Here is a 20,008-nt window from a genome sequence, read left to right as displayed (position 1 = left end):
TTCTCATCGTAGGAACAAGGTGGCCTGGGAGGTGCAAAATGGCGGGCGTGGGAGAGGGGAGTGCGCGAGGAAAATCAAGAGAGAACGCCTCGGGATCTTCCATCATCCATTCGACGCACTTTCGGGGGACCTCAGTGTATCTGCCGCGGGCTGAGAGACCGGCTGGGTGAGTGGAGTGACCCCATCCGTTCACTTAGCGAGTGGTTTAGGCCTGAGGCCGCCCAAGTGAGCTCACCCGAACCTGCGAGACCCCAACGCCCCCTGTGCCTGTTTCTCCAGCCACACTCGGCAGCGAAAATCGGCCAGAAGCCCCCTCCGATCCACCGATGCGATGCGCGCAACTGGGGGGGCAGCCACACCCACTGTCGTCATTCGTCGGCCTCTTATCGTTGTTGCGCCACGATCCGATAAGCTCCAGAGAGCGTTCGTCCATAACCGTTTTCATTCCAGAGCCTTCAAGTCAATCTCGTAACCTATCGAATTCGCATCGTTGTAACTCCGAATCATAACTCTCCTTGTTCCTTTCTCTCTTTTCCTTTTCTCTCTCATTGTTTTTTGTTTCTTCTTTACGCCCCTCATCCCGTAACCTGGCAAACTACTTTTAAAAACAGCAATTGGATTTGATGGATATCAATATGGTACAAACACACTCTCGTGGTATCAATTCCGGCCACCTCCACCCAATAGCGCAGCCAAGGACAAGTCCTGGGCAAATATTTTGCGCAAACACTATCACGAAAAATGAAGGGGAAAGAACGCCTCGCAGTGAAATCAGAGCAGACCGTATGCTGATTCGAGCAGTTTCAGGCAAGCTTCCGCGCCTTCGTGTTTGCTTGTCTAGGATGCTCGTCGGCCTCAATCTGCTTCTTCTGCCTCCATTGCCACTCCAAAAGCACCGGCAGGAAGTGCTGCAGGTCAAAGTCTGGCCAGAGACACTTCAAGAAGAAAATGTGCGTATCCTGGTGGCACTGCCACAGCATGAAGTCGCTGAGTCTCTCAACACCACTAGTCCTGACGAAGATGTCCAACGGTGGGTTCCCAGCAGTGTACATGTGGTTATTCAGCGTCTCGGCCGTGATTGTCTCTGGGTTCTTCAGATGGAGGCCGCCTGCGGCGCCGGACCGATGTCTCGGCGGCGAGGGCGAGTCGGGTGGAAGAGTAGTCGACGACGACGCGCCATCGTCACCATCCGACCGGGAGGAGGGAGCGGGCGACGTGTCGCGAATGGTGGGGAGGGGCTCTCGACGCTCTAGCTGCTTCGACATGATCTTCTGCGAGATGCGAGCGGCCGGGAAGGGCGTGAACTTGGGGCCTGGAGGCATCATATACTCCTGCACCGTGGATCGTATGGCCGTTGTCATTTCTTCTCTCGCCGTATACGGGAAGCAGATGTTCAGCACGTTGCTGCTTCAGTCAGTTTGGCTCGCCCAAAGGACCGCATGCGTCTAGCTCACCGCTTGTTGTACTTGGTCATGTCGACTGCACGGTCAACTACCTCGAGCACGTCCTTGCGGATCAAGTCTCTCTGGCCGAGCACACGCACCGCCGCGCCGTACCGATCCAGGATATCTCCGTGCTTCGTCAACTGCTCGAGCTTCACCTTGGCCAGCTGCATAAGCCCATCGACCTCGTATTGCGGGCGGTTGAAGTTTTCTATACTGAAGGCGTAAACCGTCACGACTTTAACGCCGCATTTGTAACAAATCTCGAGAACCTGGACTTTCCCGATTAGCGAGCGCGTCAGCCGCAGGTAGCGGCGGGATGGCGTACCCTGGCCAGAGCCTCGAACCCGTGGTGGTGACCTTCGATCGTCTCCATCTTCTTGCCGCGAGCATACCGCCTGTTGCCGTCCATCTCGAATGCGACATGTTGAGGGACTGGGCCTTGCTTCAGTGCGCCAATGAGGAGCTCGCGGAGCTGTTCAATGGCCCATTCGGCCGGCGGTGAGCTAAAGAGCCACCGCGTGATGTGGTTGATGAATATCTCCGACATGCTGTTCTTGATGTTATTACGGCGCAGACGTTTTACGCAAGGAAGACTGTAAGGGGTGCAGCACTGCGCGTTGAGGAAAGAATTATTCGAAGGTAAAGCAAATTGTGCGAATGAGGGACGAAAAGCCGGGACACCCTATCGAGAAGATTACAAAAGAGAACAAGAAACGGGTATAGTTAGTATGTGATGAGCGTCAGCAAGTATGTTGGCAGGTTGGAAGAGTACCCGCCTTGGACTCATTATTCCGGACCAGCAGAAGCTACCAGAGTGTCGGCGGTAGCGGCGACGGCGGCATGTGCCCAGAGCTCTGCGCCTCACAGAAACACGTCGTGACAGGGAAGCAAGGGAGGGATGGGCACTGTGGCGTAATTCGTTGGGCGAATGGGAATCCGGGGGGGTTCAAGCGGGTGGGGAAGCTACGGTCAGTCAGCCCGCCAGCCTCGTAATTGCACTGCACCTATTGTGTACCTGTGCGACCACAAGAGGGGCCGCCTTGTATTCGTGCCTTAGTAATTGCACTGCACAGGATCGGGTACCTGTGGCGTCGACGTGAGCCCTTGAGGCTTGGACCATCCATTCCCCAAAGTCCACACCACTATGGAGGGGGTGTACAAGTGCATGCCTCTGTGCCTGCCTACCTATCCCATCTCTGGTTCGAGCTTCGAGTGGGTTCGATCTGACGACGGCCGAAGAAACCACCTGGCATCAACGGTCCTCCGACCGCGCCTCGCTTTCCGGCCTCTGCCTTTGCTACTCTGACGACGCCGCTGCATTCAAGTACATACATAGCTACACACCACCTGCAGAACACCCCGCAGCAAGGGGCATCCAAACAAGGTTACCTCAATCCAAAGGGATCCGTCGTCCTCCCTCGAGGCACCGATCCAGCGCTATCGCGATACAGAGCCGACGGGTACGCCAGACCACAATGAGATAGCCCTCCAATCACCAACATGTCTTTTACGAATGCGCCAGTGACGCGCTCTCTCGTCCTTGGCTTGGTGACGAGCTCCATTGCGGCCAGCCTGCTAGACGTCAAGCACTACTTCTACATCGTCGTCGATACCCACCTCTGGCGGTATCATCAAGTTTGGCGCCTCCTGACGTACCAGCTATGCTGCACCAACTCAAGCGAGGTGCTCTTCGCCTCAATGACCCTTTACCAGCTAAGGGTCATTGAACAGATATGGGGCTCGAGGAAATATGCCGTAAGTCGTCACCGAACCAACGCAAAAGCACCAGGTCGAGCGGCACTGATCTATCCGTAGTCGTTCGTAGCTGTATCTGCGCTCTTCACCGCCATCATACCTCCCGTCTTCTTGTCCCTCGTCCTGCGTCCACTGACGGCGGGTCTGTTCAACTACATGCCGGCTGGACCAACCCCGATTATCTTTGCGATACTGGCGCAGTACCACGCTGTGGTTCCTCACATCTACAGATACCGCGTCGCAGCTTCGTCTGCGCCACCTACGGACGACCCATTTGTCGGATTGACCTTCTCGGATAAGTCATACCGCTATGCCCTCGCATTACAGCTGGCCCTCTTCCAATGGCCGGGCTCACTGCTTGGGGCTGTCATTGGCTGGGTTGTAGGATACTCGTGGAGGAACGACTTGCTGCCAGGAGCGGTGACCAAATGGCGCCTCCCGGGATGGATGGTTGGGGTCAGGACACAGAGAAGTCGGAGCGAATTTGAAGGCCTTCGACGGCGGTTGGAAGGCGAAGGCTCGTCTGCCACCGCATCCGGCGTTCAGGGACAAGTCGACGGGGACTCTGGGCGGAGAAGACCGGCGGGCCAGGGCAGACGTGAGGACTGAATGGCATGGATCTGCAGCCCAAAGACACAAGCAGTCATTCGTGATCTAGCCGTTTACGAAAAACATTTTCGGACGTATTCCGACTGGCGGAGCGGACTGCCCTCAGGCCTGGGCTTTGTCAACTCTCGCTGGGCCTTAGGATTGAACGGTGAACAATCGGCCTTACGTGATGCGATGACGGTGGAATATACATGTGGGCGACTATCCAGCACGCCGTTGGACTATTGACAAGGCCGTTCGGCGTGCTCACAATCCAATTACCGGTATAAAGAGGGTCGTGCCCGCATTAGAACCACATCAACCGCATCCGCAGCGTACACGTCCAGTAGTGTAGGTACACTAGCCGCGGCCCTGGAGATGCCGACGATCGTTCCTGGGATGGAAAAAAAGTAATGTCGTGGGCCAGAAAAGGTTTGGGTCGTGTTTCCAAAGTGGTTTAGCTCATCGCAATCCCGGCGCAGGATCCTAGCAATCAGAAACCCGAAATTACGGTGTGTTCCCTCCATTCTTATGCAGCAGATACAACAACAGTCACTTGGGACGTTTGAGTTTGAACTACGGCTGACCTCAAGCGCCTATGAGCACGGCGGAGCTTTTGTCATCCCAAATGCTGGTGATGGTTGCATACGAATACAAGTGCACAGTGACAGTGACAGTGACAGTGACAGGTAAGTACCTGTAGAAGTACCTATGCAAGTGCAGAGAGTACGTACTGTTGAGCGGACGGCCGTCCACCAATAGTACCTACAACGACGGGTACGACGCCAGCAATACACTACTCGAATGAGCTTAGCGCCATGACCCCAAGGTGGAAGCTGCGAGGCATCGCCAAATGTAAACAGCCTGCAAGGGGAGGTCCGGCTGTGTTGCACTCGTGTCAAGCGTGTCATGTCTGGACGGCAAACTTTGCACCCGCCAGTGCATACATCGCTAGAGGGGGGGAAATGATATGCCTCTTTAGCTAACAGGCAGATCACTCTTCTCATTCCGCTGTCTTTTCCCTTAATCCCCCCCCCTATCCTCGCTACTTCCCCTTCCCCGGCTGCCTATCGCCACACGGTTGGTGCTTATCCCGCTCCGACGACGTCCCGACTCGTCTTCCGTCTCCACGGCGATAGCAACTTCGTTCCCGTAACGGCGAACCCCCCTCCCCCTTCTTACCTCCCACGCCAAGTCCCACACGCCAGCCGCCAGCCGCCAGCCACCCTTTGTCCCTTCCTACGCTGGCTTGTGCGACGGTTCCAACACCCACCCCTATCGAAACGTGCCTGCGAATAGTCTCCGTAACCCGCCGGATGAACATGCTCCCTAAGGCCGCCACGACACCCTAAGCCACCTACGATTCTAAGACTTTTGTGTAATATAATGATTTGACGACCACCAACGCTTACTGCCGGTCCGATCCAACACCATGAACGGGTACTCCCCGGGGAGGCCCTCGCCGCCCCGGGCTGCTGGCCCCGGAGGCGGAGAGAGGCCCCTAGGCGGGGATAGCCTCAGGAGGGATATTATGAACAACTTAGAAAAGGCGTCGCTACGTATTGATCCAGTCAGTTGTCTTCGTCAGTCTTCGTTGACGCCGCGTAGCCAAATCTGACAACCTGTAGATAAGCACGAAACTGCCCCCAAGCTCCGCGCTCGTCGATCTCAAGGACCCCATCCAAGTTCATTTGTTGACGGAAACGGCTTTGACCGACAGCAAACAATACCGAATATTGTCTCAGGAAGAAGTCGATGGTGCCAAGAAGCAAATCCAATCGTTGAGCTTGCGCGTCGAGCAGACGCGCGCGAACCTCGCGATTCAAACAAAGTATCGAGACGCCGCCATTTCCATGGCCAAGCTCTACACACAGCCCGAGGCTAGTAGAAGAAGGAGCTTGCTGGGCAACAACCGCAACAGCATGGGAGAGTCCTTGCGAGAGGCCGAGGCAGAGCGGCAGGCGAGCGAAAAACGAGTCGAGGACCTATCCAACGAACTGCGGAATCTCGAGCAACGCCTGATGGAATCGCAAAGGAATCTCCTGGAGCACACGGCCGGTATCCTCCAGCTGACACACAGGGCCTCCAAAAAGCCGACCAGTCAGCTGCCTGCGCAAATGATGAACGGGATCCCCGGAAGCCCGGAGAGCCTTTATGCCTATTCAAACGGCCGCAATAGCTTGGAACCGGTGGGAGACGGCTCCTTCGACGAGGATGGTCCATATCAGAATCTCAACGGCGAAAATATGTCTCGCGGACAAGTCAAAGTCAGCCCACTCAACATCCCGCCCAAGGCACCAAGTCGAGAGCAAGATACCCAGCTGCAACAGGAGGCGGAGAAGCTAAGGGAGGAGAACGCCCGGCTCCGGTCGCAGACCGACGCCTTGAGCGCTGAGATTGATGGCCTCAAGAGAGAGAAGGCACAGCGCTTGCAGTCCGTCTCTGATACCGAACGGAAACTTACGACATTCAACAACTCTTTGAGAGAGGTAGTTATAAATTTTAATCCCACCAAGAACGGAGGCTTCCGTACGCCCCCCTCGTTAGCGATCGACGCATCAGTCGAGCCCGGCACAGCCTTAGGGAGTCAGCTGGAATATCTAGAGGCAGGCCTGTCGGCAGTGCGCGAGGAGCAAGAACTTCAGGGACAGTCCTCTGGCGCTCTCCAGGAGGCCGAGGCCGCCGCGGGCGAGGCGGCAATCGCCCTCTCGCAGGCGGAGAGCCGTCTCGACGACTTGAACCAACAGCTGCGCGATATTCTTGTCGCGGTCGACCCGAGTCATCCCGAGGTGGCAAACTCTGGCCTTGACAGCCAATTCGACTGGCTCCAGCGTGCTATTTCTGTTGTGGACGAGGAAATGAAGAAGACGGCCGGCCTGTCGGCTGTCAAGAAGCAAGACGAGGAGCAAGTCGAAGCTGCACTGGTGGGCTTGTGGGAAACCATCCAATCGGGCTTCGCGAGCATCCAAAAGCAAAAGGCAGACCGCCGCCGCACGCGGATGGAACAGGGCTTGTCTGAGAACGAGGACGACATGTCAGACGACGAGGCCGTCGACACCGCAGAGCCGTACTCGCTGTCGGCCTTCTCGGCCAAGGTGCAGTGGCTCTACAGACAGACCACCAGTCTGAAGGAGCAGAAGTCGGTCCTGAAGCGCCAGATCAAGCAGCAACGCGAGCTGAACAGCAAGTCGGACTCACAGAGGGACGAAGAGTTGAGGGCGAAACAAGACCAGCTCGAGCAACTCCGGGCAGCCCAAATGCGGTCCGAGGAAGAGAAGACTCTTGAGTTGACGCTCAAGCAAGACCAGCTAGATCAGCTTAGGTCGCTGCTCGAGCGGTCCGAGGAAGAAGTGGCCGAGGCACAGGAAAAGCTGGCCAAGGCCCAAAAGGAGGCCGAGGCCGCGATGACCACGCGCATGGCCAACGAGTCCAGCGCAGCCAAAACGCAAGACGAGATCAAGCAGCGCGACGCCAAGATCGCCTCTCTCGAAGCGAGCACTAAGGAGGCCCAAACCACGCTGGCGAGCCTCAGCACAAATGTCCAAGAGTTGAACGATAAGCTGAGCCGGGCCAACGAGGAAATCGCGCTCCTGACAACCAAGCTCGCAGGAGCGGAGAAGGCGGCAGTCGAGAAGCAGCAAGAGGTCGCGGCCAAGGACAAGGAAGTCAAGGAGAAGGAGGAGGAGCTGGACCGGTTCAACATGATGATTGTCGAGCTCAAGACGGAGCTCACCATCGCGCAAGCCGAGCTGGACGGCGCGTACGGCTCCCGTAAGGAGAGGGCCGACCAAGCCGCGGCTATCAAAAGCGGCGTGGAGGCTGCGCAGCTCAAGGCCGAGGTCGACCGGCTCAAGGAGGAGCTCAGCTCGACGCTTAAGGAGCTGGAGAACATCACGGCCGAGACGATCAAGGCCGAGCGGGAGAAGTTCGATGTCGAGAGCAAGCTCGACGACGCGCTTGCAGACAAGTCGAACCTCGAGGGCGAGATCAGCTCGCTCAAGGACCAGCTCGAGGCCGAGGTCGACAACTCCCGGGCCAAGCTGGCCAAGCTACAAGAGGAACTCGACAGCGAGCGCCTCAAGGTGACGCCCGGCGCCGGCGCCCGCGGGGCCGGGGCGTCGATGCTCAGCGAGCAGTTCCGCGCCACGATGAGGGAGGAGAGGAAGAAGTTCCAGGAGGATCTCAGGGTAAGTCTGCGTGTGCTCGTCCGTCCGTGCCGGCTACCATGCTAACCATTCGCGCGCAGGAGGAGCAAGGCAAGAGGAGAAAGCTCGAAGAGGAGCTGCAGAAGATCAAGAAGTCCCAGGGGCCTGGACGGAGTCCCCTAAGCCCTCGGTGAAACCGAACACCGGCGACGATGCCCCCCATCTGAACTGTGATATCGTCACCCGCCTTTTGCTTGTGGAGCCCGCATTTATGCGCCCCCCTAATGCAGGCCGTCTTCGGATCAACACAATCACTACAACGTGTATTAATACGGACTTGCTTGTTGCTCTTCACCTCTTTATTTATTCATTTTTCGTTCTTTTTTGCATAGCGGGATCGCTGGGAAAAGGGAGGTTGAGACCTATTCTATCCAAGTTCCTCCTGGTTTTGGATACTACTACTATTACTACCAATACTGGCTGCGTGTTGGCGTACGCCCTCCAGGAATGAGTGTACCACAACTGGGATAATTAGTCTGTTGTCGAGCCCGTCTTTGTATTACCTTTCCCGCCTTCAAGCCGGGCGCCTTTGCCGTCGGATTTTTGTATTTAGTTACATTTGTTTCTTTCTTTTTTTATTGGATACCATCACGCAGGAGGCCCGAAGATATGTGGGCTGAAAGGAATTGAATCACGAAGTTGAAGTTACGTCTTGTGCCTGTTTTCCCAGCCGGCCCCTCTCCTCTCCTCTCCTCTCCTCTCCTCCCCCTTCTCTCGGTGATGACGCTCTCCTTTAGTGACGGTGTGCCCCCCGGAACCACCGCTTATATTTATTTCTGTTTTCTTGTTTGGGAGCTGGTTTCCGAACGTACACGACGCCGTCATGGAGCAATGATGGACGGAGCATGAGCTTTGCAATCCGTCGATGATCCTCTTCTCCCCCCCCCCCCCCCCTTCGGCTACATGAACGGAGGTTCTCGGAGTATGTGTTGGCATCGCTCTTGCTTCTCCCCCTCCTGTTTCTCTATCGCCGTCTGTTGTTCCCTCACCCGCCATGACCAGACAGGGACCGGCCGATATCCCCCCCTCCATCCCTCGACCTGGCCGTCATTTTCTTTTCATCCTTATCGTGCCGTTCGATTCTCACAGATGGGCATTCTCTCCTCCCACCCCCTAGTCTCCTGGACGAAGGGGGCTCGGTGGGGTGGAAGGGGAAGGCGGAACCTTTCCCTCTTCCACCGGCCTCTTATGCTGCTCTCCCATCCCCCTCCCACTCCTGCCTCCTGCCTCCTGCCCCTGACGCAGGCAGTCGATCCCATTCGGGGTGTTCCGGATTCATCACGGGCCCCGTGGCCTGCTAACCCAGCATCGAAGAGCTCGCCCACGGGGTATGGCGATTACGGTCACGGCGGCCTCGGCGTTCGAGGAGCAGAGGCGGGCTGGGGGGTGACTCTGGCTTCGTGTTTCCTCTCCACCCTCCCCCGATCTCGGCACGTCAGATGTGCCTGGCCGACTCCAGAGGCCGTTTAAGATGGCGGAGTGAAGCCGGCCACGAACGGCCCCGGGGGGGTTGGGGGTCGTGTTCTGGGTGAGGGAGGGGAGGTAAGGGGGGAGAGCCACCGACAAGCTTCCGGGGCCGGACTTCGTTAACATAAGGACACGGAGAGGGCCCACGCAAGCGGACGCAACGTTTGTTCGGATGGTTGGATGGCGAAAAGGAACGCAAGTACTTGCTCCGTCATCGCTGTCGCCGCCCCGTTCCGACATGGAGAACCGTAGCTGTAAAAGGATGGCTTCCTCGTTTTAGAGCGCCCCGGTAGTAATCATTATGCACCACTGTCGAACACTCGTCTGTGTCTCCTAGCCCTCTGCTCGTCTCTCACTGGATGTCCACACCCTTCGACCCGGGCTGGAATGCTGTTGCAAGATATGCCGACGGTCTAAATGCTTCTTTTTAATATATATATATATGTATATATATATATATATATATATATATATATATCAGCTTCCCTGATGGCCGATGCCTCCACCGTCGTCGGCCACGGCAACTCCGTCTGCGTTCCATCCCCGCCCCCCCGGATCTCGATTTCGTTCCCGCACTCCCTCCCCCCTCCCACTCTTTGCACGCAGCAACACGACGACGGCGACGGACGACGGCGACGGACGACGACAATGATGTCACCAGCGCCGGGTAGGTGGACCAAGAACCCTCCATGCGCGGCGGACGGTTCGCCGTCGGCCGAGCGTCCTCGGACCGGGGCTTAGGGAAAGCCTCTTCTCCCCATGCGACCAAACCCCTTCGCTCTCGTCGTTTGGTTCTCTTCCGTATCATGGTCGGCGGGCAAGCGAACCCTGGCGAAATGGCGTAAAACCGGTGAAGCCGTCTGTCTCCTTCGAGAGCGCGTCGGACAAACCCTGAGCCGGCTTGTTGCGTCCCGCCCCCTCCGCCCGTGACGACTTCGCCGGCGGATGGTGCCCTCCGTGACCTGCCCATGAAATGAGATAATTCCAATGAAAGAACGCTATCCTTCCTTTTCCCTTCCTAGCACGGGCGTGTCTCTCTTTGACCCGGACGGAAAGGTAGCACCCAGACGTCCTTCCAAGATGGAAGGCATCCCGACCCAAGAGGTCTAGCCCTGCCAGGTAGCATCCAACGTGGGGAGGACGGAGGGCGCCATGGTCCCTCTTCGCAGATGACCGCCAGACTATTCGCCCTATTGCCACGGCACAATCCAACTCGGTTTCTTTCCGCCTTATTATTGAAATTGCATTGTTGGAGGAAGGGCCACCCCAACCTCACCTCCCCACCTCTCTCCGTCGCGGGGCAAAAGAGCGAAGCGTAAAACGTGGCGTCGGATTCGCCCACCAGAAAACCTTAGCCGGGAACGCGAGATCGACGACGCCTAGCTAGCTGATCTTACGATGGGGTTCCCTCATCTTCTCAATCTCTCTTCAGATGAGATGGATCCAGCAAGGGGGTTGATCCGGGCTAGCGTTAGCGGCATTCGAGTTTGAGTCTCACCAAAACGACGAACCCCCTCACGCCCCCCTTCTCCTCCACACTCATCCCGCCCCTAGAGACGCAAGCGAGCATTACTCAAATGAAGAGCGAGAAGATGGTGGGAGCGGATTCTGTCGACATGGCTTGGAGGATCTGCGCAGTCCTCGAGGCCTAGATCATATCTTGGTCATATCCGCGAACGAAAGGGGTGGGGATGGGGCAAGACGAAGGGGGGAAAAAAGGTTATTGAAAGAAGGCCCAGTCGGCAATCAAGTGACTACACTGCCTAGGTCAGCAGGGCAGACACAGAGAGGTTGCCCAACCTTTGCCTTCCTTTGTCTCTTTCACCGCGCAAGCCGAATTAGGCACTGCGTGACGGTCTCTTTCGAAATGATCCTTTTTTGACCTCCCCTTCTTCTTTTTTGCCAGTCTTGTTCCCGTGCCGCTTTGGCGTCAAGCTCTCCATGAGGAGGCAATGGTGTTGCCGATCTTCATTGTCCACTTAGGGGGCGCTGACTTCCCAAATATTTATTCGTACGGAGTACATTCAGTAGACCGGGGGAGCCACTCGCCCAAACCGGATGACCGGCAATCTTTGATTGGAGCCACGGCTCGAGTAGCGCAATCCAGGGGGGCCCACGAGCATCAAAGACGAGAGACCAGGCAGGGCTTGGGTCTCTGCTGTCCTTTGGGAAATGGAGTCGGTCGCAGTAGGCTGCGGCAACCGAAAGTGATGGACACAGAGCAGCTGCTACGCAACGAGGAGCGGCGTGCCGATCAGTGGTAAACAGACTCGGCAAAGAGCGGTGGTCGAGGCGGTCGTCACGCAGTCTGGTGCTATCATGGACAGCAAAAAAACAACAAAAACAACAGGCATCATGCATGAGACGTATCATCCGGACAGTTTGCGACGGTCCAGAGTGCGTACCGCTCTTGTCGTCGGCAGAGCAGTGGGAGACGCTCTTGTCTTTCTGGCTACGAATCCATGGTTCTAGCGCACCCGGTGAAACTAGCCGGCAGACAAGCGAGCGATGCTGCTGAAGAAATGCGGTCAAGTCATGGCTCGAGGGCCCAGCTCCGGGTGCATCTAGGTGGATTCGATGGAATCAAGTGTCAAGCCAAGAAAGGACGCGCGCGCGTCCTCCATCGCTCCAAGTGCGAGAGCCAAGTGTAGTCGACTGATGGCAACTATACACGAATCTGTGAGGCACTGTGATAGGACCGTAAAAAGAAAAGAAAAAAAAGAAAAAAAAAGAAGAGAAAAAGGGGGGAAAGCTGGAATTAATAATCCCCCGAGATAAATGAACCCCGAGAGAATATGAACCAGCCGACACTGATGCAATCCGACGACGAAAAGATGGAGACGACCCATGCGCCACGACCCATTGAGGCCGAGACCACCCATGCTGTCCCAAGAACGGCGCAAAACGAGTCTTAATCAGGGGGTTAGGCCTTCTAGAAGACACGGAATGGACGGGTAAAAGAGGAGGTGCCACAGCTCGGCCCAGATCCCGCTGTGATGTGATTTGAAACGGTTGATGCTGGAAGGTCGGAGCACACACGAGCGGACGAGGCAGGGCAGGGCATGGCCGTAGAGAAGGAGAGACGAGACAACGACCGGGCATGGGAAAGGCTTTGGGTGAGCACGAAGGCAAGGTCCGGACGTTGACCTCTGAGCAGAGACCCTCCTCCTCGGCCCAGGATGCGACAACAAGAGGCATGGCAGCAGAGTCAGCGACGTGTACGAGCTCTGTGTGGTGTGGGTGTGCTTGTGTGCATCTGACTTGTCACAGTGGTTTGGTTGCAGAGGGCTCAAACAGCTCGGGTTGCCCACGCGGCATGTCTTCAGGTCGCGCGCACGATTCCTAAACGTGGTCCAACGACGGATCGAGGACGATCAATCCCATGGCATCGGGCATCGTGGCCGACGTGGGCTGCCATCAATCAGCTCTTGCCACAGCTCTGTTGCGTTGCTGGCCTCACTGTTCCTAGCGCCAGCCGGCATCGGGACGGGAACCAAGCAAGCGGACTATGCTAGTTCTGATTGGGCTTGGACAGGTCGCGTTGCGTTGCGTTGCGTTGCGTTGCGTTACATTGCGTTGCGTCGTGAGTGAAAACAAATGCGAGAGCCTTTCTAAAATACAAGAAGAAGAGGACGAAGAAGAAGAGGTAAAGAGAAGGAAGAAAAGAAAAAGGAAAAGGAAAAGAAAAAGAAAAAGAAAAGAAAAGAGAAATTTGCTGCTTGCTGCAATAGTCGGCGGGTTGCGGCATGGCGGTCGTGTCGTTACTGCACCATCACGCCCGTCCAAGGACACACGGTAGGGAGGCAGAGTGCTTGCTGGTCATATGAAACCAAGGGCCGGAACAATCCAATGTGTCTGCAAGGCGACGGAAATCGCAGTGATTGGGGCATAACTTTTCCTATTTTTTTTTTTTTTTTTTTTGTGGGAGACGGCCCGAGTCATGGGCTCGCTTCATCCCTTTCATGTCGTCGCCAGAGCGGCGGCGTTTAGGCGATGGCGCGCGGCGACATGGTCTGAAAACCATCGGTGTGTGTATGGGAAAGACATGATGGAGAAGCATGCGCCGGGCAAAGTGATAGCGGCAGAAGGTCAGCAGGGGGTTGTTGCACAAAACGCACAACAAACTCACAACTGGCTTCGCAGGAAGGCGTGTGCAAGCGCTATGCCTCTCGTATTGCGATGTTGTAATGCAGACAAGCCGAAACGAACCACGCAAGGAAACGGCCATCTGAGTCGTGGTCGTCTCGTCCCATCAAAGAGCCTTGATGCATGCGACTGTGGTCTCGGGTCTCGCCAGAGGGGCCGACGAACCAGCAAACTGTGCTGCCCCGACGGCGTTAATTGGTGTAATGGGGTGGGTTTGCGACTTTTGATTGAACGAGGGCATGCGTAACAGCAACAGCAACAGCAACAATCTCGACCAATCTTTCGAACCGGGCTTCCGTGACCGGGTATCGCCTGGTACCTAGACCGTGGTCAATCTCGGTGAGGCGGCAGACGGCAGCCAGGTCAAGAAGCGGTGGCATGCCGGCGGCCGCCATCCCCAACCGAAAGAGGAATCAAGTTTTGTTTGTAAGTCGGACCCCGGGACGACCATACGAAGCCTGTTAAACTAATCCATGGGCCGGCGCTGCCGTGATTTGCTCGGCGTGTGCATTTCACCTGAGTCTGTAGTGGTGTGCTCGACGGAGCGCTGGAGCGTAAGAGAACCAACCTCCCCTTTGCGACACGCGAGGGCCAGAGAGGACGACATGCAACCGTCGGACCGTTAAAACTGAAGAGGGGGCAGTGTAGGTAGTTGGCTTCTTCGTTTGGGTGGGTGTGAGCTGTGCAGCCTCGTTCTCAGCGGCGGTTCGGTTGTGCGAGGATCATCCTCGACGGCGAACCGCCGCGGGTCCCGGTCTGCGGACCCCTTAGTGTGCTCCATCAACCACATGGCAAGGCAAGGAAGGCAAGACAGAAGAGATGGAGGGTTCCCCCATGGCCGAGGTGTCTTGGCTAACACGTAGGTTGCTCCGCACGTACGCAGATGCACACGGCCATTGTCCAGAAAAAGGAGATTGTCGACTGTCGACGTCAGAAATTTTGGTTGACTCGTGCCGTCGTACTATGTAGGCTGGGCGGTGGCTCGGGCAAGAGTCAGCCAAGAGGCAATTTTAGATGCAGCGCTGGTTCCGCAAAGGATTATGAGTCGGCATCCGGGAAAAGATGAGATGATCTCGGCTCATCAGCGCCCCATCCATCCACCCATCCATCCATCTGCATGCACGGAACTTGGAAGCCCAGGAGCTTGCGACGGTCGTCATCTTTCGTCATGGCCAACCTAGTCGTTTCCTGGAACGAATCGAACGTCCCTCCCCCAATGGCAACTGTTCGTCTTGTCCGCCCTCCCCCCCGGACAGCATAGCTTTGCGAACCGGTATCGAGCCAGACAGAGCCACAACGGGGGTGAGGGGACCAGCAGCGGGTGTGCATCCATTACTCATGCACAGAGCATACCGCCGCCGACATGAAGCGTGCAGGTCCGAGGATCGGGCAGTCGTCGGCGTCTCACGACCTTGGAAGAAAGAAAGAAAAAAATAAATCTGCCGTGCGCCGTTGGGCGTTTGGATCAAGTGACGGGGACCCCGGGCGGCGTGAAAGAGACAGCCATACATGCTCCCGGGCAACGTCGGAGCCTACTATGCCATGTAAAACCCAAGCCCAAGCCCAAGCAGAGGCAGAGGCAGAGGTGGCATCAGACGGGCGGAGGTTAGCGAAGCACTTGGCGTAACTGTCGGCCACTTTCACACTGGCTTCGATAAATGTCAATCGATTGCACCCAAGAACAGATTAATTCGCAGCCACACCCTAGGGGAGATCCGACCAGCCGCTTGGTGAAGGATTGATTCATATCCAGATTCCTGGGCGGTAGTCTCCAACGACGGAGAGCGAAGGAGGCAAAAAAGGGTGACGGTCAGGGCCGGCTGTCTCCATGTCGGGGTGGCAGGGAGCCGAGAAGTGAGGAAATGAGGAATGCGGACAATGCAGGGTGGTTGGTGCATCTTGTTTGCTCCGAATGCTGCGGCCGGTTGTCGTTTTGTTTTCCCCGGCGCCAATGTCGAGGGAAGCCAAACTACATGGTACAGGCGTTGCAACGGATCCGAATCTTGCATCGACCGGCAGTGCAGCGTTGGATGCAATATTCATTGCATGGTCGTATGAGAAGTGATGTAATTCATCTCGCACAGCGCCTCCCGTCGTATTGCGTCGCATGAGCGGCGAGGAAGCGTGGGCGTGTATCCGCTATGCATGCAAGGCATGAACGGGGCCCGCGGCAAGGTGAGAGATGAGAGAGATGAATTGGTTATTGATTGCGAAGGGGCGATCAGCAGGGTGATTTGCTGCTGATTTGGGGTGGTGGTCGCATCTGGAGTGGAAGTGGGAAGAGTGGAAGAGTATTCGTACCTGGTGGATCGTGGATTGTTGCACGCAACTACGAATACAGGGTGCGATATCCGTAGGCGAGATCCAATCTTAAGGCCCTAGGGGAGGGGGAAATGGCCTTAATTGGCTACCTCTTTCGCCCCACGACGCTCGAGTTTTGCCTTGCCTCAGGGCTGACTCTGTTGCCTCAACATAAGAGTACCATCCATTCAGGAGAAGGCTCAGCCGTATGGGGCCCCGGCGACCTGCCCTAGATGTCGGAAAAGGAAAGATGGCGACCGACATGAAGGAAGTGGAGGCGAAACAGAGTCCAATCTCTCCTCCTTGCTTACGTACCAAGTACCTAGTAATGCCTCCCTCGGTATGATGGCGAGTGTTTTTGTATTGTATTATATAAGCATACTACGGTAGTTCCGCGTAGCGTAGGGGGCACCTACTCCCTTGGGAATGACGGAAAACGGGAAGAGTAGACGGCGGAGCGCATTCCGTATCCGTTCTGCGCCGTTCCAGCCACACAGACGCCCGGTGCAACTTTTGTCGCTTGTGCAGGAGGTTGCCTTTTTGTTTTTTCTCCTTTCGGAAGCGAGACTGAAAGGGGGCACATAAGAGAAACGGTAACATTAGGCCCCCCAGGCCAGCTGAGGCGAGGGGTGGACGACGTATCAGATGTGACAATGGCCTGCCAAAAATGGCGGGGATTCGACGAAACCGCATCGATGCCCCGGCGCGCTGGACGTGGTCCGGCTCCGAAAAATCGGTTTGAAGACATCAAGGGCCGGCCGCAGAGACCGTAGCGAAAGCTCGCTTGGGGGCAAAATACAGGTGGGAGGTGGTGTATTCGTACGAAAGAATGGACCACCCCTCCCAGGCGGCTTTCAACCTCGTTTGACGCAGATTTGATGCAGGGACGGGGGACGAGGAATGACGAGGTCTAACAGAGTCCAGACTCGTACTGGGAAGGGGCTTGATGGCTGAGATGGTGGTTTTGGTTGTGGTTCAAGGGTTGTGCGTGCTGTGAGTCGCGACTGTCTTGGGGACGACTGACTGCATATGATTTATTACCTACCGTATCTTGGCATACCGTAAGATGCAAGTAGTCATGTCCCGAGTTGAGATGTCATTACAAGTGTTATGATAGGCTAAAAAAAAAAAAAAAAAAAAAAGAGAGAGAGAGAGAGAGAGAGAGAACAAAAGGAAGCATGGAACGCTGCTGGGTAGGAGGAGGCACCGATTTGTTTCTTCCAAGATGGTGGGGTTTTTTTTTTCTCCCGCCTCCCTGATTGATTCACCCCGATCATTCTAAAACAGCGAGCTCCAGGTCTCCAGGTCTTCAGTTCCCAAAGGCCCCAGCAGCACGATGCAACGCCTCCTCCTCGGCCGACCATGCAGGCTGGTGCACTATATCATACTCCAGACAAGGCGATGGACGGTGGCTTCGCAATAGTTTCTTGGCCCGGTGTCGTATCGATGTGAAAGAGGCGGCTTGCTTTGCCGTCTAGGAGACGATGGAAGTGCCGCCACGAAGATCAGGCCGTGTTGCAAGAGAGATAGATGGATGGATTGACAGGATGCACCACGCTAAACTGAACTAAACGTGCAACTCTCCTCAACCTCTCTCCTGGGTGATGGCTGCGTGCCTAACTACCTAGGTAGGTACATCGTACATCTCAACAACTTGACGGAAGGTGCAACACACACCGTGCCTTCCCTTCTCACTCACCTTGCGTGTACCCACATTCGTGGGATCCCAAATTCAGGCAGGGTATCAGGTGCACGTCGCGAGATGCTGCCAGAGGCTCGTAGTACTGTACATAGTACACACGTAGTAGATTCCCAGGTACGAGGCGCCCCCAAGCCCAATCCAAGGCTCCCGGGACCTGGGACTTGCAAGGGATCCCCCCTGCCGCCCGCCCTCGGTCCCAGCAATCCTCACCTCACCCCTGGCCCCTTCCTTCCTTAGGACGGCGCCGGTCCCTAATGGCCAGACACACACCGAACTTTACTACTGAGTATGTAATCTTCTTTCCCTCTCTCTCCCCTTCGCCCACACACGCGCGCGCCTTCTCTTTCTGTATCTCTCTCTCTCTCTCTCTCTCTCTCTATACCCGCAAAAGGCCATTACCGATGGCGCGGGTTTTGCTGGGTTGTATCTGACCCCTGCCGCTGCTCATTGCCTCTTTTCGTCCTGGTCGCCCGTGCTACCATTCCAAGTATTTTGATTTTGTTTTCTTTTCTGTCCCTTCTTATTCTTCGGATGCTTTCTTCTGCCCCTTGTCCGAGTAAGAACCCCACGCCTCACTCGGTCCTAGCGCATTACCTACTTTGCTAGACTATCTGCTCTCTCCTCCTTTGTCCCCCCTAACCCTCTTGAGCCTCTTCCCGCTGGGGTTGGAGTCGCGATCCTCCTCCCCCTACCGTGTCAAGAAAGAGAGAGACATTGCCCTTCGCTCGGACACACAACCTCCCGAGCGGTCGAGTGTGAGCAAAGACTAGCTAGCTACCATGCAGGAGAGAGAGGCGCGCACCCCTCATCTCTTGTGTCTCTGCCATGTGGGCTCTGCCATATGGGCTCTACTATGTAGGTTCCCGCGACCGTCCTTATTTGCCCATGGCGCTATTCGTCCGTAGTCTACCAGCACACGCACACGCTATCCGTACTGACCAGCCAGACCAAAACCGACGAGCTCAGGAGCGGACGATTGCACAAGGGGGTGATGTTTCGACCTATCGTCGCCCGTCTGTCCACCTTGCTTGCATCGGGGTCTTGCGAGGACGCCATGCCCGCCACAACGACAAGGCACATGACGAGAGCTCGACGTGACAGTGACAGTGGCCTCGTCTAAGTGCCCAGTTTCGCCCGCTGCTGAAGCACCAGTTTGATCCTATCTCCGCTCTGTTCTGCCCATCCGACCATCGAGCTCCATCCATGCCACAACTACCGGAATTGGGATGAGTTGCCGGTGGCACCAACGTTGACTCGCCGGCCGCCGTCTCTGACAGCCTTTCCGCCGCACACGCCCAGCGATTCATTTACCTTCCTTGCCTTCAGCTTCTTGTCTCCTCTCAGGCTGCAGCCACTACATTATAGTCGCCTTCTGCGTGCCGTCCTCCTTGCCCTTGGGTAGGGCCGCCCGGATACCCTACGTAGTATACAATAGGGCATTTGTTGGTCCAACGACGCTTGATCGGCCTGTTATACGGAACGCCACCCCTTCTTCGCCCCCTTATTTTTTTTTCTCCCCTTCGTCTTCTGCTCGGAGAGGATAAAGCATTACGAAACTCGGGAGAGCCAGACAAAAGGAAGGGAGGTTAGGAGGATAATGGGTAGGCGTGTTCCATGAGGTATCCATTTTGCGTTCCGTTCCTCGTGATCACCGACAGGCGCATGGGTCGCCGCCGTTCTTTCCAGCCGGCAGGAACAGGCCCGAGAGGGCCAAGAGACCAAAGTTCCGCGAGCACCAAACGACTTGTGCGCCCACGCCCCCCGGCCCAGTGCAAGGATGGCCTAGGTGCCAATCGCCCCAGCGTGCGATGAGCGTGGCATGGCACGGCATTGGGGGGCACAGGAGCATGGGTAACCATTCATTCCGCCTTGGTGACCCGTCTGTTGGTATCGGTGGTGGGTAGGTGGGTGGGTGGTAGTGACTTCCAAGTTCTCCCCCAATAGGGATGAGGATGGAAATAGAAATGGCAAATGGCAATCAAATGACGAGGGCTGCCACCGCTGTTACCGATGCCTCGATTCGCCGATCGCAAGGCCACCGATGGCAAAGGAATTTCCCTCCGGGCGCCGATTTCCATGTCTATACGCCCCCGGTGCCACCCTGCTAGAGCAACAACGTGTATCGGCCGGAGCGGAGGGCAACTTACATGCATATACGCATGTATGTATTTGGCCAGCTCCGTGGTGTTGTATGGCGTGGCAGGCATGCGACTTGCATGTATCGTTTCTTACTCGGCGAGCCGCCGTTCCTCGGTGTTCGTCCCTCTGCTTGCTTGCTTGCTTGCTGCTGCTGTCGCCGCTGCCTGTCTCTGTCCATGTACGGTGGACGTGGGCGGTCGAGCCACGAAGGACTTCACAAAGGGTCGTCCCACGATGACGCGCTAGGCCACCTAGAGCGC

The 20,008-nt window shown here is 56.3% G+C and overlaps 5 protein-coding genes across 5 annotated transcripts; 3 read left to right on the top strand and 2 right to left on the bottom strand.

Moving 5' to 3' along the window:
* Positions 1-426: 426 nt before the first annotated feature.
* On the bottom strand, positions 427-2,386 carry LY79DRAFT_545189 (di-trans,poly-cis-decaprenylcistransferase). Its single transcript, XM_060557163.1, has 3 exons — positions 1,771-2,386; positions 1,455-1,714; positions 427-1,404 (listed from the first exon to the last, which is right to left on the bottom strand). The coding sequence occupies exons 1-3, from the start codon at positions 1,990-1,992 to the stop codon at positions 804-806; spliced, it is 1,083 nt and encodes a 360-aa protein (XP_060416968.1). The 5' UTR covers positions 1,993-2,386; the 3' UTR covers positions 427-803.
* Positions 2,387-2,848: 462 nt separating this feature from the next.
* On the top strand, positions 2,849-3,938 carry LY79DRAFT_76308 (UBA domain-containing protein Ucp14). Its single transcript, XM_060565113.1, has 2 exons — positions 2,849-3,200; positions 3,261-3,938. The coding sequence occupies exons 1-2, from the start codon at positions 2,946-2,948 to the stop codon at positions 3,807-3,809; spliced, it is 804 nt and encodes a 267-aa protein (XP_060416967.1). The 5' UTR covers positions 2,849-2,945; the 3' UTR covers positions 3,810-3,938.
* Positions 3,939-5,220: 1,282 nt separating this feature from the next.
* Positions 5,221-8,127, top strand: LY79DRAFT_510048 (involucrin repeat protein; the record flags this gene model as incomplete). The annotated part of the gene is made up of 3 exons (XM_060554116.1): positions 5,221-5,358; positions 5,417-7,975; positions 8,035-8,127. 3 exons carry the CDS (start codon positions 5,221-5,223, stop codon positions 8,125-8,127), a joined length of 2,790 nt encoding a protein of 929 aa, XP_060416966.1.
* A 3,811-nt stretch (positions 8,128-11,938) lies between these two features.
* LY79DRAFT_76260 (uncharacterized protein) lies at positions 11,939-12,814 on the bottom strand. The gene has a single exon (XM_060565112.1). It carries the CDS (start codon positions 12,656-12,658, stop codon positions 12,044-12,046), a length of 615 nt encoding a protein of 204 aa, XP_060416965.1. The 5' UTR covers positions 12,659-12,814; the 3' UTR covers positions 11,939-12,043.
* A 490-nt stretch (positions 12,815-13,304) lies between these two features.
* LY79DRAFT_76249 (uncharacterized protein) lies at positions 13,305-14,171 on the top strand. The gene has a single exon (XM_060565111.1). It carries the CDS (start codon positions 13,401-13,403, stop codon positions 13,851-13,853), a length of 453 nt encoding a protein of 150 aa, XP_060416964.1. The 5' UTR covers positions 13,305-13,400; the 3' UTR covers positions 13,854-14,171.
* The last annotated feature ends 5,837 nt before the right edge of the window (positions 14,172-20,008 follow it).

The sequence above is a fragment of the Colletotrichum navitas genome (assembly GCF_030913465.1).
Source record: "Colletotrichum navitas strain CBS 125086 chromosome Unknown LY79scaffold_13, whole genome shotgun sequence".
Taxonomy (NCBI): Eukaryota; Fungi; Ascomycota; class Sordariomycetes; order Glomerellales; family Glomerellaceae; genus Colletotrichum; species Colletotrichum navitas.
Note: the sequence above shows the minus strand (reverse complement) of the source record. Positions and strands in the feature narration are given on the sequence as shown.